The sequence below is a fragment of the Pteronotus mesoamericanus genome, unplaced genomic scaffold (assembly GCF_021234165.1).
Source record: "Pteronotus mesoamericanus isolate MK-2021 breed Mesoamerican mustached bat unplaced genomic scaffold, CSHL_Meso_final contig_173, whole genome shotgun sequence".
NCBI classification, from domain to species: Eukaryota; Metazoa; Chordata; class Mammalia; order Chiroptera; family Mormoopidae; genus Pteronotus; species Pteronotus mesoamericanus.
This window is the reverse complement of record NW_026555072.1, coordinates 12,046,724-12,062,240: the sequence shown is the minus strand read 5'-3', so window position 1 is coordinate 12,062,240 and position 15,517 is coordinate 12,046,724. Positions and strand designations below refer to the sequence as shown.

General features: G+C 34.0%; 1 protein-coding gene across 3 annotated transcripts in view; it reads left to right on the top strand.

Annotated features, from left to right (window-relative positions):
• SYTL5 (synaptotagmin like 5) overlaps positions 1-15,517 on the top strand; it is a 123,142-nt gene that overhangs the window by 82,859 nt on the left and 24,766 nt on the right. For 2 of the 3 annotated variants that reach the window (XM_054566563.1, XM_054566562.1), the window contains exons 8-9: positions 1,458-1,587; positions 3,602-3,708. The exons of the other annotated variant lie outside the window; for it this stretch is intronic. In XM_054566563.1, coding sequence (XP_054422538.1) covers positions 1,458-1,587; positions 3,602-3,708 — 237 coding nt within the window. The remainder of the gene's footprint in view (positions 1-1,457; positions 1,588-3,601; positions 3,709-15,517) is intronic. 3 annotated transcript variants of the gene reach the window in all.

Here is a 15,517-nt window from a genome sequence, read left to right as displayed (position 1 = left end):
ATGGAAAACTCTTAGAACATTAAAGTCTGTAATCTGCCCTCTGCTGTAATGTAACTTGTTAATTTTAAGTTTCATATTCTGAATCTCCAGGGTATGTATTGCATGTTAATTGGCATACAATATTAATTGGCCAATTAGTGTTCAATAGTAATAATTCTCCCGGAGTGCTAATTGAAAAATTTCTGTCAACATAATTGCCACTAAAGAAGTTGGTCTTGCTTCATTGCAGGACTCTGTATGTACAACGTTTTGAAGAGGTGTTGAAAAGTGACCTAAACTCATTTATCTGTTTGATTTCAATCAGAGTCTTTTAATAAAATTTGGTGGTCTATGGCAATTAGTTGTGAGCTATATTCTTCATGCTACAGGGAGTATGTATTTTAAAATAATCAAAGACCAAAAATAGTCTATATTGGAGTTGCATTGATTAGCATACTAAGCAAATGAGAGCTGCATCTCTCTGGAGTGTTTATCAAAGTTTCTCTCAGTGTCTAAGGTATGAGCTAAATATATGGCAGCAAAGAGGGATTTCCTCCTGTAGGACTTTAAAAGGCATTTTTTCATTGTTTATGGAAAAGGGGGTTGAAATTTTTCTTTTAGGTTTGATCATTATCCCACTATATGGTATCATTGTCATGGACATTTAAACTCTGCCCAGTTCCTAAAAAGTTCAAAATTAGTTTTTTAATGCTCAAGCAAAGTTGGAGTGATGCAATAGTCAAGCCCTTATGGGCCCAGGAAAATTTGGGACAGTTTTCCTTTATTATATGTTACAATGAAAGCAAGTCTTAGACTGAATTCTGCCACATATACAAGCATTTATTAGCAAGCAGGCATCCCCAAATCACCTATTCCTGTAAACCGGAATTTTTTATCCTTTTTTTATCCCCATTTTTTATCCTTTTATGAGCTTTGACAAGTATCTTGCATTACAGTTTCATTCCAATAACAATGTAACTAACCATGTTCTGATTATTCAGCCTGTTAAATGGAAAACCTGGCATGGTCTTCTGTTAAATAGGGGTGAAGGAGGTAACGGGTTGTTGAGGAGAGAGAGCGTTGAGAGTATGGAAAAACATAGGGCCAGAGTTCTAAGCCTACTCTGAGGGTACCACTCCGAAGGTATGAAGCTTGCCAGATTCTTCTAAATAGTTCATATAAGTTGAAGATATCTGTATCATCTTTCTTGCTAATCATATAATAGAATGTTCACTAATTTTGTGAATGAAAAATTATTTCCAATGTCTTTTATGCTAATTAACAAATCTCTTGGTATAGATTGTTGAAAGTAAGTTTTAGAATTATGTGGACTCCTTATGAGCACCCTCCAAATATCAACTAGCTTCTCCTAAAGAGTATACACATAAATGTGGTTATACTGAAGTATATTTCTATGGAAGGATTTTGAAGTAAATTATTGTCAGTATAATGGCTTTTAATTTTTACTTTGTGAGAAGGAACATGGTTTTGAAAATCCTTTGGATTTAGTGACCATCGAAGGCCCCTCTGGGGACCTCACAAAGAATCATCGCAGAAATGCTTCTGGCACACCTTCCATAGCAGTGTCTGGGGCCTCCCTCTCCTCAGGTGGGTATTTACAACATGGCTGCTCTGTTGTATAAAATGACTAAATCAGGTGGAACTGACTCTCTTGTGTGGCATTAAATGGGTGCTTCATGCCTTACAGGAAAATTGTCCATTCTTTTTGATACATGGTTGTATACCCACTCAATGAGAACTACTTAAAGGTGGTCCCAGGTGATGTCTTGAGCCTCTTACATTTATGCAAAATCCAGTTTTAAGTGTACACTTGCCAGGCATCACTGCCAAGTTTCAAAGCTATACCAAATGTCAGTATAAGACTGTAGGGAGTATAATTGGCTCATTTAATATGAAAGAAAAGGGCATTTGCCCAGGGTTCAAGGAAATTAACTTTTTTAAATTAACAGCTTTATTGAAATATAGTTTATATACCATAAAATTTATCTGAGTTTTGTCCATTTGCATTCATTTTGATTACCTATAGGCTTGGATTTAATTCTACCATCTTACTTTGTATCTTCCATTCACCTCATTTTAGTTCTAGGTTTTATTCTTTCTTTCTCTATTGCATTCTTCTAGGTAGATGTCTTCCCAGCCCATTACATTTTTTTCCCTTTCTCCTACTTTAGCATATACACTGTTTCTTTCTTTTAATGATTGTCTTAGAATTTTTAGCATGCATGTTTAACTTAAATTCTAATTTCTGACATAAATTCCAATGTTAACCCTTCATGATTTGGTGATCAGCAATGCCCTATATCTAGACAGATTAATCATTTCATAGTTTAAATAATTAATTATTTGCAAGTAGTATTAAGGTATTAATAATAACCCCTTTCATTTTATGGTACATTCAGATAGATTATTTCACTTCATTACCACAATAACCCTGTGAAACAAGTATTATTTTGCAATTTTATTATCTATGAATACAGAAACTCTTCTGAGAAATTGGACATAATTATGAAGTTTATGTCCCATGTGTAGACTTAAAATCATGACAAAATCCTCAACATGAAAAAGTTACTTGTGACCTAATGATGGTATTTGCAAAAAGCCTAAATCTGGATTCTGTGTGCTGAATTGGGGACTCCCTCCTAGCCAGGTAGCTCACAAAGGGTTTTCTAAATGAGTATGGTTATTGTTGCTTGCATTTTGTTTAGGACTATAAAATTGCTTCACTGATTAAATGAAAAATCTTAAGTTAGCCTAGAAGCCAACTTTTTTTTTATTGTTTCTCAAGTACAGTTGTCTCCATTTTCCCACTGCCACTTTTCCCACCCCACCCACCCCTACCTCCCACCCTCAATTCTTTCTAGAGTGCATTTCTACTACTTCTACTGAACACTTGTTTACTGAGTACATACTCTGTGTCAGACACTATGCTAAGTACTTCTGCATTATTTAATTTGCCATTTCAAGCTAATTTATTTGATTGCTCTCTTAAATCTTTCTCATTTAAAAGCAACTATATCTATTTTAGCAGTGCTTTGATATAGAACTGTTCTGTAGAAGTAAACTGTGTCTTAGTAAGCCATCTACAGCATTACTGATTAATGTTATTGTTTTTTAACTTACATTTTCAAAAGCAAGATGTTCCTCTGTTGAAAGAATGTTTTGGTGCCTAGAAAATAGAACTTTGTCCCAATTTACCTATAGCCACTCCCTTTTCTGTGAATTCTCTAAATTTTAAAATCAAGAATGGCTAATGTTTTATTTTTTTCTAAGTTTAAGGGCCCATTCTCTGAAAGTTTTTCAAAGTCTAGGAGCAAAACTATAAAATTAGCATTTTATAGTAGGGCATTTAATCTCCTATAATCAAAGAAAGAATGAACACATTGATGTTGGTAATTCAGTCCAAGGGAATTTCAAAAGCTATTAAAATGGAAGTATGTTATCATAAATAGCATAAAGTTATTGAATCTCACTGTTGCTTCAATAACACTATGCCCCATCCCTAGAAAGAATTTGAATAAATATGAAAGGTTTACAATGAGAAATGAAACCTTCTAAAAAAATAAGCTGATTTATAACTTCCCTTTTCTCTTCCTTTCTCCAGACCGAAGTCAATCTGAGTTAGATTTGAGTGGGTCATTTACAGAAGACTTAGAGGATACTGTAAACTTAAGAAGCAAGTCTGTCCCTGGGGCTTTAGACAAAGACATGGTAAGTTGGATGTAGAAAAGAGTCTAATGATCATGAAGAAACGGCATGATCATGTTCCAACCCTGCCCACTTTTACATGAGGATGAGTTGAGAGTAAAGTGAGGATATATGATGAACTCTTCCTATTAGTCTCCACAACCAACTAAGGAATGATGTAGAAAAGGTGAGGGGTAATCAGGTTATTCTGTAAAGATTATCCCTAAGGAGACACCTGTTGGAGATTTCACATTCTGCCTAAAAGCACATTACATAATCTAAACCCGGGAAATGAGAAATATCAACATTTCCTAAGTGAAATATTACTAGATTTAATCTGATTATGTAATTTATATGAATGTTTCTACATCTCAAGTTACCCTCAATAAACTACCTCCTTTTTTATTGTTGTTCAAATTAGAGTTGTCCCTATTTTCCTCCCATTACTTCCCCCCCGCCACCCTGCAGACCCCTACCTCTCACATTCACTCCTCTCCCTACCATTGTCTTTGTCCATGGGTCCTTTATACATGTTCCTTGATGACCTTCCTTCTTAATTGAGACTAAATTATTAAAGAATTAATGTATAAGTAAACTCATTTATAAGAGGAAAAGGTTGAATTAGATTATTTGTAATGTTCCTTACATTTCTAATATTCTAATATTCTGAGCTGTATAATTGCTATAATGCCACTTGAATTCCTTGGAAGAAAGATATATTAAATGATATTAATATAGTTTTTCCAAAGCAAGTCAGGAAACTTAGAGATCTAAAATTCAATGCTATTTACAATAGTATAAAAAATAGGGGATGTATTCAGAATTGACCACCAAAAAGGGGAGGGACATAATGAGATTAAATGATTTCAAAGTTACTTGTATTCAACTTTTAAAGAACAGCTAATTCCAATATTATTAAATTGTTTTTGATCTTAGAAAATTTTGAAAATCTTCAAATTCATAGTTTTAAACTATTATAAACTTCATATTCAAACTTAATTTTAAAATAGTTTAAAGAAGACAAAACAAACAGGCGAGCAAAATAGAACCAGAGACATGGAAATGAAGTACAAACCGACAATAACCACAGCGGAGGAGGGAAGGGGGACAAAGACGGGGTGAGATCAAGCAACATGTATAAAGGACCCATGGACAAAGACAATGGTCGGGTGGAGGGGGGCGGATTGAATGTGGAAGGTGAGGGGTGGGGAGGGCAGGGGAGAGTAAGGGGAGAAAAATGGGGACAACTGTAATTGAATAACAATAAAAAAAGAAATAAAATAGTCAAACTAAAAAATAGTTTAATAAAGAAAACTACAGGTTAAACTAATTTATGAATATACAAAACTTGAAATATAATATTAAGGAAAACCTAACAGTGAATCAAAAATAAAACAAGAAGGATGCCCTGGCCAGTGTGGCTCAGGTGGTTGTAGTGTCGTCCCATAGATGAAAGTTGTGGGTTCAACTCCAGGGCAGGGCACATATCTAGGTTGTGGATTCAATCCCTGGTCCAGGTGTGTACAATCCTGGGTCTGGAGTGTATGGGAGGCAACCAGTCAATGTTTCTCTCTCACATCAATGCTTCTTTCTCTCCCTTCCTCTCTCTCTAAAAAGCAATGAAAAATTATCCTCAAATGAGGATAAAAAAACTAATAATAATAAAAAATAAAGCAATAAGAATAAGTTTTATTCTGAGTATGAATGGAAGAATTAACCTATGTAATAATATCTATTACATAATAAATATTTCAATACATTAAAGGAGAAAGTACAAAATTAGTTTACTAGATACTGAAAACTATTGACAAAATTATACAGTCATACCTAATAAAAATACCAATTTAAAACTAATATAAACCATTAAAATGATTTTAAAATTTTTTTTTTCATTACAAAGCAAGTGCTCAATAAATGTCACTTATTTTATTTTTTTTTTATTTTTTATTTTTTTTGACTATGAGGATCCATTTATTTTTTTTTTAATTTTTAATTAATTTATTTACTTTTTAAATCATTTTCTCTGCCTTCCCCCCTCTTTCCCTTGCCCCCTCCCCTTCCCTCCCTCAGCTCTTCCCCTTTGGTTTTGTCCATGAGTCCTTCTTTGTTCCTTGCTTTCCCCTCCCCCTCCTCCCCCCTTCCCTCTTGTCTCTGTTGATTTCTTTTCCTTTCAGTGTTGCTGGTCATATTTGCCTTGATTTTAAAATATTAAATATCAAAAACCCCATAGTGTATATCATTTTAAAAGTTGAAATGATATATTCATTTCCATTAAAATAGAGAACAAAACAGGTTCCCACTATTACATATTCATCACCATTGTTTTGAAGCTTCTGGCAATTGCAATCAGAAGAAAATGAAGTGATCTTTATAAATATTAAATTAGATATGAAATGTATTTTTCTAATGTGCTTGAATACAAAAATATTCTATATGATTTAGTAAGAAGCTACTGGAATTAGTAAGGAAATTTAGGAAGACCAGCAGCTCAGCAAATCTGAGTTTATGGTCCTGATTGGGACAAGCAATGGGCCCACAAACCACCCAGAAATTTAACAGGAAATCTAATCAGTAAGAAAGCCAAACAGGGCCTTGACCAGCTCTTCAAACATGCTTGTGAGGAGTGGTGTGGAGAGTAAAGACTGGAGTGAGCCCAAGTTATTTAATCACCCCTAACTGACCATGAGCTTGAGCACATGCACAAATAAGACATGAGAAGGCCCAATGGGAAGTAAGAGCTGGAGAAGACTTGAAATCTGCCAGATTTTGAAGGCACTGTAGAAACAATACCACAGATTTCGCAATTGAAGGAAGGTCGAGGGCCCATTGGCTTAAAGTGTTTGAGCATAACCTCTAAACAACTACTAACCATTCACTAAACTATGCATATATAAGGGTGATCTGTAGAAAGTTGGGCTTAAAAATAAAAACAAGAATTTTTTTAAAAACTGAGGGGAGACATCAACAGTCACACACAGAGCAGGAAACAGATTCCATAGATTTGTCCAGCCAAGTTATTAAACAAGCAAACAAGCAAACAAAACAGGGAATACAATAGCACCTTAGTGGTAAAAATAATCAAAATCCGGAAATGCTACAATATATGAAGGAAAATGTTGGATCTTCAAGATCAACAAAATTGACAAGCCTTTAACTAGCCATGGTTTCTTAACTTCAGCAATACTGACATTTTTGGCTAGATAATTCTTTGTTGTAGGAGACTGCCCTGTGTACTCTAGAATGTGTGGGAAGGTCCCTGGTTTTTACCCACTACATGCCAGGTAACACTCTCTGAGGTGTGACAACCAAACATATCTCCAGATATTACCAAATATCCCCTCAGGGATAAAATCACCCCCAGATGAGAACCACTAAGCTAGACCAGCCAAGGGAAAAAGTGGGAGGACAGAAATTACCAAAATCAAGGATGAAAGAGGGGATGAATATCAATATCAACATAACAGAAATTTAAATGATTATTAGGTAATACTACGAACAACTGTACACCAACAGGACTGGCAACTTACATGAAATGGACCAATTCCTAGGAAGACACAATTTACTAAAATTAATTCAAAAATAGAAATTTTGGGTAGACCTAGAATAAATAGTCATTGAATCTTCCTCACCTCTCAAAAAAAAAAAAAAAAACACACACACACAAAAAAAACACACCCTGGTATGGATGGCTTAACTGGTGAAGTCTATTAAATATTTAAAGAAATAATGTCAATTCTTCACATACTTTGTCAGAAAATTGATGCTAGAATTACAATGATACCAAAGCTAGACAAAGACATTGCAAGAGACTAATGCCCATCATGAATATAGATAAAAAAACCCTTAATAAAATAGTAGAAAACCAAGTCTAGTAACAAAAAAGGATTGCATACCATAACCAAGTGGGATTAATCCTATGGATGCAAGGTTGATTTAACCTTCGAAAATAGTATAATCTCTCATCTCAGTAGAATAAAAGACAATAACGACATCATATCAGTAGATGCAGAAAAGCATTTGACAAATCCAACTTCCATTCATAATAAAACTCTCAACAAACTAGGAATAGAGGGGACTCCCTCAGGTGAATGAAGGGCATCTACAAAATTCCTACAACTAATATCATACTTAAAGGCAAAAAGCTTCCTACTAAGTGCAGGAATAAGGCAAGGATTTTCATTTTCATTTCTAGCCAATGTAGTAAGAAGGTAGAAAATAAAAGAAAGGAGAAAAAAAGATGATAGGAAAGAAGGCACCCTGGCCAGTGTGGCTCAGTGGATTGAGTGCCAGCCTGCAAATCAAAGGGTTGCCAGTTTGATTCCCTATCAGGGCATATGCCTGGGTTGCGGGCCAGGTCAGGTCTGCAGTAGGGAGATACAACTGCATATAGATGTTTCTCTCCCTCTCTTTCTCCCCAACTCTCCTCTGTCTAAAATAAATAAATAAAATCTTAAAAAGAAAAAAAAGAAAAGAAAAGAAGGAAGTAATATCTTCTTTATTTGCAGATGACATGATTCTGTATGTAAAAAATCATAAAGAATCTACAGAAATATTACTAGAACTAATAAACAAATTCAACTAATAAACAAGGTTGCAGGATACATCAAATATGAAAATTAATTGTATTTTTACATACTAGCAATGAACAACCTGAAAATGAAATGAAGAATCTAATTCCATTAACAACAGCATGAAAAAGAATAAAATACTTTGGAATAAATTTATAATAAAAAGTACAAGACAGTCATGTGCATTGAAATTTAGAAAAATATTGCTGGACTAAAAGCAGATCTAAATATATGGAGAGACAGTCTATGTTCATTGATTAGAAGATTTGAAATTTTTATTTATTTATCTTTAAAAAATATGTATTAATTTTTTTAGAAAGGGAGATAGGGAGAGAAACAACAATATGAGAGAGAAGCATTGATTGGTTGCCTGCCCTAATGGGATACTGTACCCGCAACCCAGGCGTGTGCCCTGACCAGGAATTGAACCAGTGACCCTTCAGTTCATGGGCAGACAACCAACGGAGCCACTCCAGCTAGAGCTATGTTTTAATATTTTCAATTACAGTTTACATTCAATATTATTCTGCGTTAGTTTCTAACATACAGCATGGTGGCTAGAAAATCATGTACTTTACAGAGTGGTCCCCCTGGTCTTCCAAGTGCCCACCTGGTCCCATACATAGTTATCATACTATTGACTTTATTCCCTATACTGTAATCTACATTTCTCTGACTATTCCGTAACTACCAATTTGTATTTCTTAATCTCTCCAACTTTTTCACCCAGTCCCTGACCCCCTTCCCTCTGACAACTGTCAGTCTGTGCTCTGTATGAGTCTATTTTGTTTGTTTATTTTGTTCTTTAGGTTCCACATATAAGTCATATTATATGGTAATTTTAAGACAGGAATTTTCTTCAAATTAATCTATAAACTAAACAAACCCTATTAAAATCTAAGCAGACTATTTTGTGGAAATGGATATGTTGATTCTAAAATTTATATGGCAATGTAAAGGATCCACAATAACAAAATCAATTTTGAAGAGCAAAGTTGGAAGACTTACTCTACTAGATTTTTAATCTTACTATACAGCTATAGTATTTTGTACAATGTGGCATTGACATAAACATAAAAAATCAAGGGAATATAATAGAGAGAACAGTAACAACCCTTATATTTATGTTCTATTGACTTTGGGCAATTCAATGAAGAAAGGATAGCTATTCAACAGATCATGCTAGGACAATTGGATATCCATATGCCAAAAAAGGTACAGGAGAAGAGCTTTGATTCTTAGCATACACCATGCACAAAACCTAACCCGAAATGAATTATGTACCTAAATGTAAAAACTAAACTATAAAATTTCACCTAGGTGAAAATCTTTGTAACTTTGAATTAGGCAAAAAGTTCTTAGATATGACACCAAATGCATGATGGATTTGGTATCATATCAGATATATCATATCTGTATAATGATAATTGTTAAAGCCAGATAGTAAGTTTTTAGGGTTCATTATACCATTTCCTCTATTTTTGTGGATGTTTAAATGATTTCATAATATCTTTATTATTTATTTTTAGTATATTTTATTGATTTTGCTATTATACTTATCCCAATTTTCCCACTTTAGCCCCCTCCACCCAGTACCTCCCTTCCCTCCAGCAATTTTCCCCCTTTGTTCCTGTCCATGGGTCATGCACATAAGTTCTTTGGCTTCTCCATTTCCCATGTTGTTCTTAACATCCCCTTATTTTGTACCTACTAATTCAGTTATGCTTTTTAATCCCTGCATCATTCCTCCCCTTTCTCCCCCGCCCCCCTCCAGGCTGATAACCCTCCAAATAATCTCCGTATTTGTGATTCTGTTTCTGTTCTGGTTGTTTGTTTAGTTTAGTTTTGTTTTTTAGATTCAATTGCTGATAGTTATGAGTTTCTTGTCATTTTAATGTTCATAGATTGGGATCTTCTACTTTTTCTTAAATAAGTCCCTTTAACATTTCATGTAACAATGTCTTGGTGATGATGAATTCCTTTAACTTTACCTTATCTGGGAAGCACTTTATCTGTCCTTCCATTCTAAATGATAGCTTTGCTGGATAAAGTAATCTCGATTGTAGGTCCTTGCTTTTCATCACTTGGAATACTTCTTGCCAGCAAAGTTTCTTTTGAGAAATCAGCTGACAGTCTTATGGGAACTCCCTTGTAGGTAACTCTCTTCTCTTTCTTCTTTTAAGTTTCCTCTCTTCATCTTTAATCTTCAGCATTTTAATTATGATGTCTCCTGGTGTGGTCCTCTTTGGGTCCAAATTGTTTGGGACTCTCTGTGCTTCTTCAACTTGTATGTCTATTTCCCTTGCCAAATTAAGGAAGCTTCCTTTCATTATTTCTTCAAATAAGTTTTCAATTTCTTGCTCCTCCTCTTCTCCTTTTGGCACCCCCATGATTCCAATGTTGGTACGTTTGAAGTTGTCCCAGCAGTTCCTAAGCCTCTCCTCATTTTTTTTGAATTCTTGTTTCTTCTTTCTGTTCTGGTTGAATGTTTATTTCTTCCCTTTGTTCCAAATCATTGATTTGAATTCCAGCTTCCTTACCTTCACTATTGGTTCCCTGCATATTTTTCTTTATTTCACTTAGTGTATCCTTCATTTCTTCTTCTTTTTTTTTGTATGGCCATACTCAATGAGTTCTCTGAGCATCCTGACTACCAGTGTTTTGAACTTTGCATCTGATAGGCGGACTATCTCCATTTCACTTAGTTCTTTTTCTGAGGTTTTGTTTTGTTCTTTCATTTGGGCCATATTTTTTCCCTCCCCAATTTGGTGGCCTCCCTGTGTTTATGTCTGTGTATGAGGTAGAGCTGCTTTTATTCCCTGTCTTGTTAGTGTGGCCTACGTAGAAAAAGCACATGTAAATTGTGTGGGTGGAGCCAGGGCGGGGCAACCCACTTCACTGCTTTGTGGCTCTGTTTGGGGTGGACTCAGAGAGGGGACAATGCCACTGCCTAACTTCTGGAGGCTTCCCTGGCCCTTGCCCCACTTCCAGGCACCTCACTCATCTCCTGTATACAATTGGCATTCTTCCAGTTGCTGCCATGGGGTTTGCGCACATTCTCAGAGTGTACAGGCCTTTTCAATGGCAAAAATCCAGCAGTGTCTTCTGCCATCCAAGCCCCCACTGGTTTTTACAGCCAGAGGTAATGGAGGTTTATCTTCTTGGTGCTGGAACCCTGGGCTGTATGGTCTGGCCAAAGGCTGGGATTGCTCACTTCCAAGGTATCCCCCTCTCCGATTTTTATACAGCACATCTGAATGTGGAACCATCCATTCTGCCTCTGCTCCAACTGCCTCTCCACACCACACTGCCCCTCCTACCTGTCTGGATGAATATGGCTTCTTGAAATCCTTGGTTGTCAGACTTCCATACAGCTCGATTTTCTGATGGTTCTGGGTGCTTTTTGTTTTTAAAATCTGGTTGTAGTTCTTCCTATGGTGTCTATCTACACCTCCATCTTGTTTGGAAACCTCAAAATATCTTTTTTTAAAATATGAAGCCTAGTTGTATAAGTGCTATCAGCTGGACAATAGCATACCCAGAAAGAGCAAAACGTAAAAATATAGGAAAGAGACTATTTGAAAAATAAGTGAAACATATTTCTCAGAAGTAAAAAAATAAGTTTCATTTTGAAAGTACCAAATATAAGAAATGAATAACAGCTAGACACTGTACAATATAGGCAAATCTAAAAATATTAAATACAAGTGAATATTCTAAAAACTTTTAGAGACAATTGCTATTACATACATATAAACAAGGATTAAATTAATATCAAAGTTTTCAATAGCAGTGGATACAAAAATAAAAAGACCTACATTGAAAATTGTTTTGAATGGTTGCAAGGGATATAAAAAGTAAAGTGATTATATGTCAGTAAGTTCTTGTCTTAATAAATATAAAGCTAAGGGGGAATAAATAGTAATGGAAGGAGACTTGACTTGTGGTGGTGAACACACAATACAATGTACAGATGATGTGTTGTGGAATTGTACCCCTGAAACCTATATAATTTTATTAAACAATGTTACTCCAATAAATTCAGTAAAAAATAAATATAGAGCTAAGACCAAAGAAGTGAGAAAGAGCTGGTGTATATGTAAAAATTCAGACTTTAAATTCTGTTAAAATTCATACTCATAGTGGTTATGTTATGTATTAGTAAGAAAAACATAAGTTAAAAATCTCAAAAATGTGCAAGGTAAAAACACAGTGCTAAGTAACCATTCGGTTAAAGAAGAAATAATGTGCATATAAAAACAACCAGAACTGCATGAAAATAGAAAAGTGTTACAGAAAAATAAAGGGTGCAGCAAAAGCCTTACTTGGTTTAAAAATTTTATATCCTTAAATTTACACAAGATAGGAAAAATGGGTGAATATTACTAACTATGAATTTAACTTTTTGGTGAGGAGAATAATACAGTAAACTCAGAATAAAAATATAGTCAAGAATAGAAATCAATTAACTACAAAACAAAGATAAATTAGAGAACAACAAAACAAATGTTGGTTCTGTGAAAAAACTAAGTAGACAGTATCTCAAAGGGCAAAAGCAATATCATGAATGAAAAAGGGAGCATAACTACAGATAAAAACAAGTTAAAGATGATATCAACAATTATATAAGAATTTTGAAAACTTAAATAAATAAATTTCTATAAAAACATAATTATCAAAATTGACTCAAGGAAATTTTAAAAACCCCAAATTTCTGGACATGATTAATAAAACTGAAACAATAGTTTACAGTCTCATGAAGACAAAATCAGACCCAGATGACTTTACTGGCTAGCTCTATGAAACTTTCCAGTAATTGTTATCCTAAATATTACATAAACATTTTTACTGTGGTAAAATATACATAACATAAAATTTACCGTTTTACCTATTTTTAAGTCTACAGTTTGTGGCATAAAAGTGTATTCATCTTATTGTACAACCATCACCACCATCCATCTCCTTTACCTTCCCAAATTGAAATTCTATACCCATCCACCCTCTTTCTAGCCCCTGACAACTACCATCCTTCTTTCTGTATGAGTTTGATTACTTTAGAAACCTCATATTAGAGGAATCCTACAATATTTTTCCTTACATACAAACTTCTTGGGGCATTTGAAAGAAGGAATATTTCTAGCTCTTATTGAGGTCAGTGAAAACCAAACAAAATGGCAAGACTATTTTATTCCTGAATATAGATGGAAAAGTCCTAAGCAAATTTAGCAAATTTAATTCAGTTGTGAATATGGATAAAACACCATGACCAAGCTGTATTTATCACAAGTTTACAATGCTTTTTAAATAAACTTTTAAATTTTAGAATCATTTAGACTTACAGAAAATTTGTGAAGATAATAGAGAATTCCCATATACCCCATACCCAGTTTCTCCTACTAATATCTTATATTTGTCACAATTAATGAACTGGTGTTGTTACATTATAATTAACTGAAGTTCATACTTTATTCAGATTTCCTTAGTTTTTACCTCGTGTCCCTTTTCTATTCCAGAATCTTATCCAAGATACTGCATTACAGTTAATTGTCTTATCTCCTTAGGCTTCTCTTGGTTGTGACAGTTTCTTAGACTTTCCTAGTTTTGGGTTATCTTAATAGTTTTGAGAATTATTGGTCAGATATCTTTTACAGTTTTCCATTAATTTAGATTTGTCTGATATTTTTCCCATGATTAGAAAGGGGTTATGTATTTTGGGGGAAGAAGAACACAATGATAATGTGCCATTCTCACCATATAAATCCAGGGTGTATCATGATTTATCATGTTGATATTGACTTTGATCACTTGGCTGATGTAGCATTTGTCATGTTTCTCCACTGTAAGGTTACTCGTTTTTCCCTTTTCTGTCATAGTACTCTTTGTAAGTCACTGTACAACTCTCACTGAAGGAATTACGTTCTACTTTATTGAAGATGTAATATTTACTTACATTATTTGGAATTATTTTGCATGGGAGATGCGTCTCTTCTTAACCATTTATTTATTATTCAATGACATTTATATGATTATGTACTTATGGATATTTATTGTGTACTTGGAATTATAATCCAATACTACTTTATTTTCTTGATCAACATTTTCCAGCTTCATTCATTGGGAATTCTTTCAACTGACTCCTGTGTCCCTTTGACAAACTCCTGTTATTGGGTGTTGAGTATTTTTTGTTGTTGGTTTGTTTTTGTCTTGTTTTGAGCACTTTCTTATTTTCTGATACCAGCAGGTGCTTCTGCTCACCTTGTGAAAAGAAGGCAAACAAACCAAAATAAAAATAAACAAGTCTTGAAAAATACTTCACAGAACAGGAAATTTAGTTGGCCAGTGATCAGGAAAAGGTGCTCAACTTAGAAACAAAGGAAATAAAAATTAAATTTATGAATATTAAACATCTACTAGATTAGCAAAAAATGAAAAAGATCTGGTAATACCAACTGATGGGAGGCAATGATATGGAGCAAAGAGAATTCATACATTGCTAGTTAGGCTGCAAATTGGTAGAACTACTTCTGAAAATTTGACATTATCTTAAAAATAATATAGATAAGCATATGGAGATATGCATGCCCTTTGACTTGGAATTTTTCTCACTGGTATACTTATGTTTCTGTGAACCATGGTACATATTCAAGAATATTCATAGAAGCTTTGTTCATAATAGAAAAAAATCTGGAAACAACCCAAGCATTCAGCAATAGAAGACTGTGTAAATAAAGTGTGGGATAACATACAATTCAATACTAAATAAAAAATGAACAAACTAAAGCAACATGTGACACTTTGGATGACTCTTAAAAGTAATATTGAGACAGGCAAAACACAAAGGAATATAAAATACTTAATTCCATTTACATAAAGTTCAAAAACAGGTAAACAAAATAAAATTGTTTAGGGATGTATGCTTAGGTAGTAAAACTATAAAGAAAAGCAAGGACGTGATCACCATAATAGTTGAGATATTATTTTAAATGGTGTAGAAAGGATTTGTGATATAGAAAGGACACAAAGGGGGCTTCTGCTTGATTACTGTGTATTGTTATTGTACTGTAATTTATGTTTTATGTACTTTTCTATTTGTCATATTTTTAATCAAATAGTTTTTAAAAGCAAAAACACAGAGTTACATATATAAAATCTGAACTTATAAAACTGGTTAAAATAACTATTGTGTACAATTACTCAGGTTTGTTTGTAGATAATTTTATTTTATTTTTCATATAAACAAGGAAAAGGGGATGGAATGTAATATG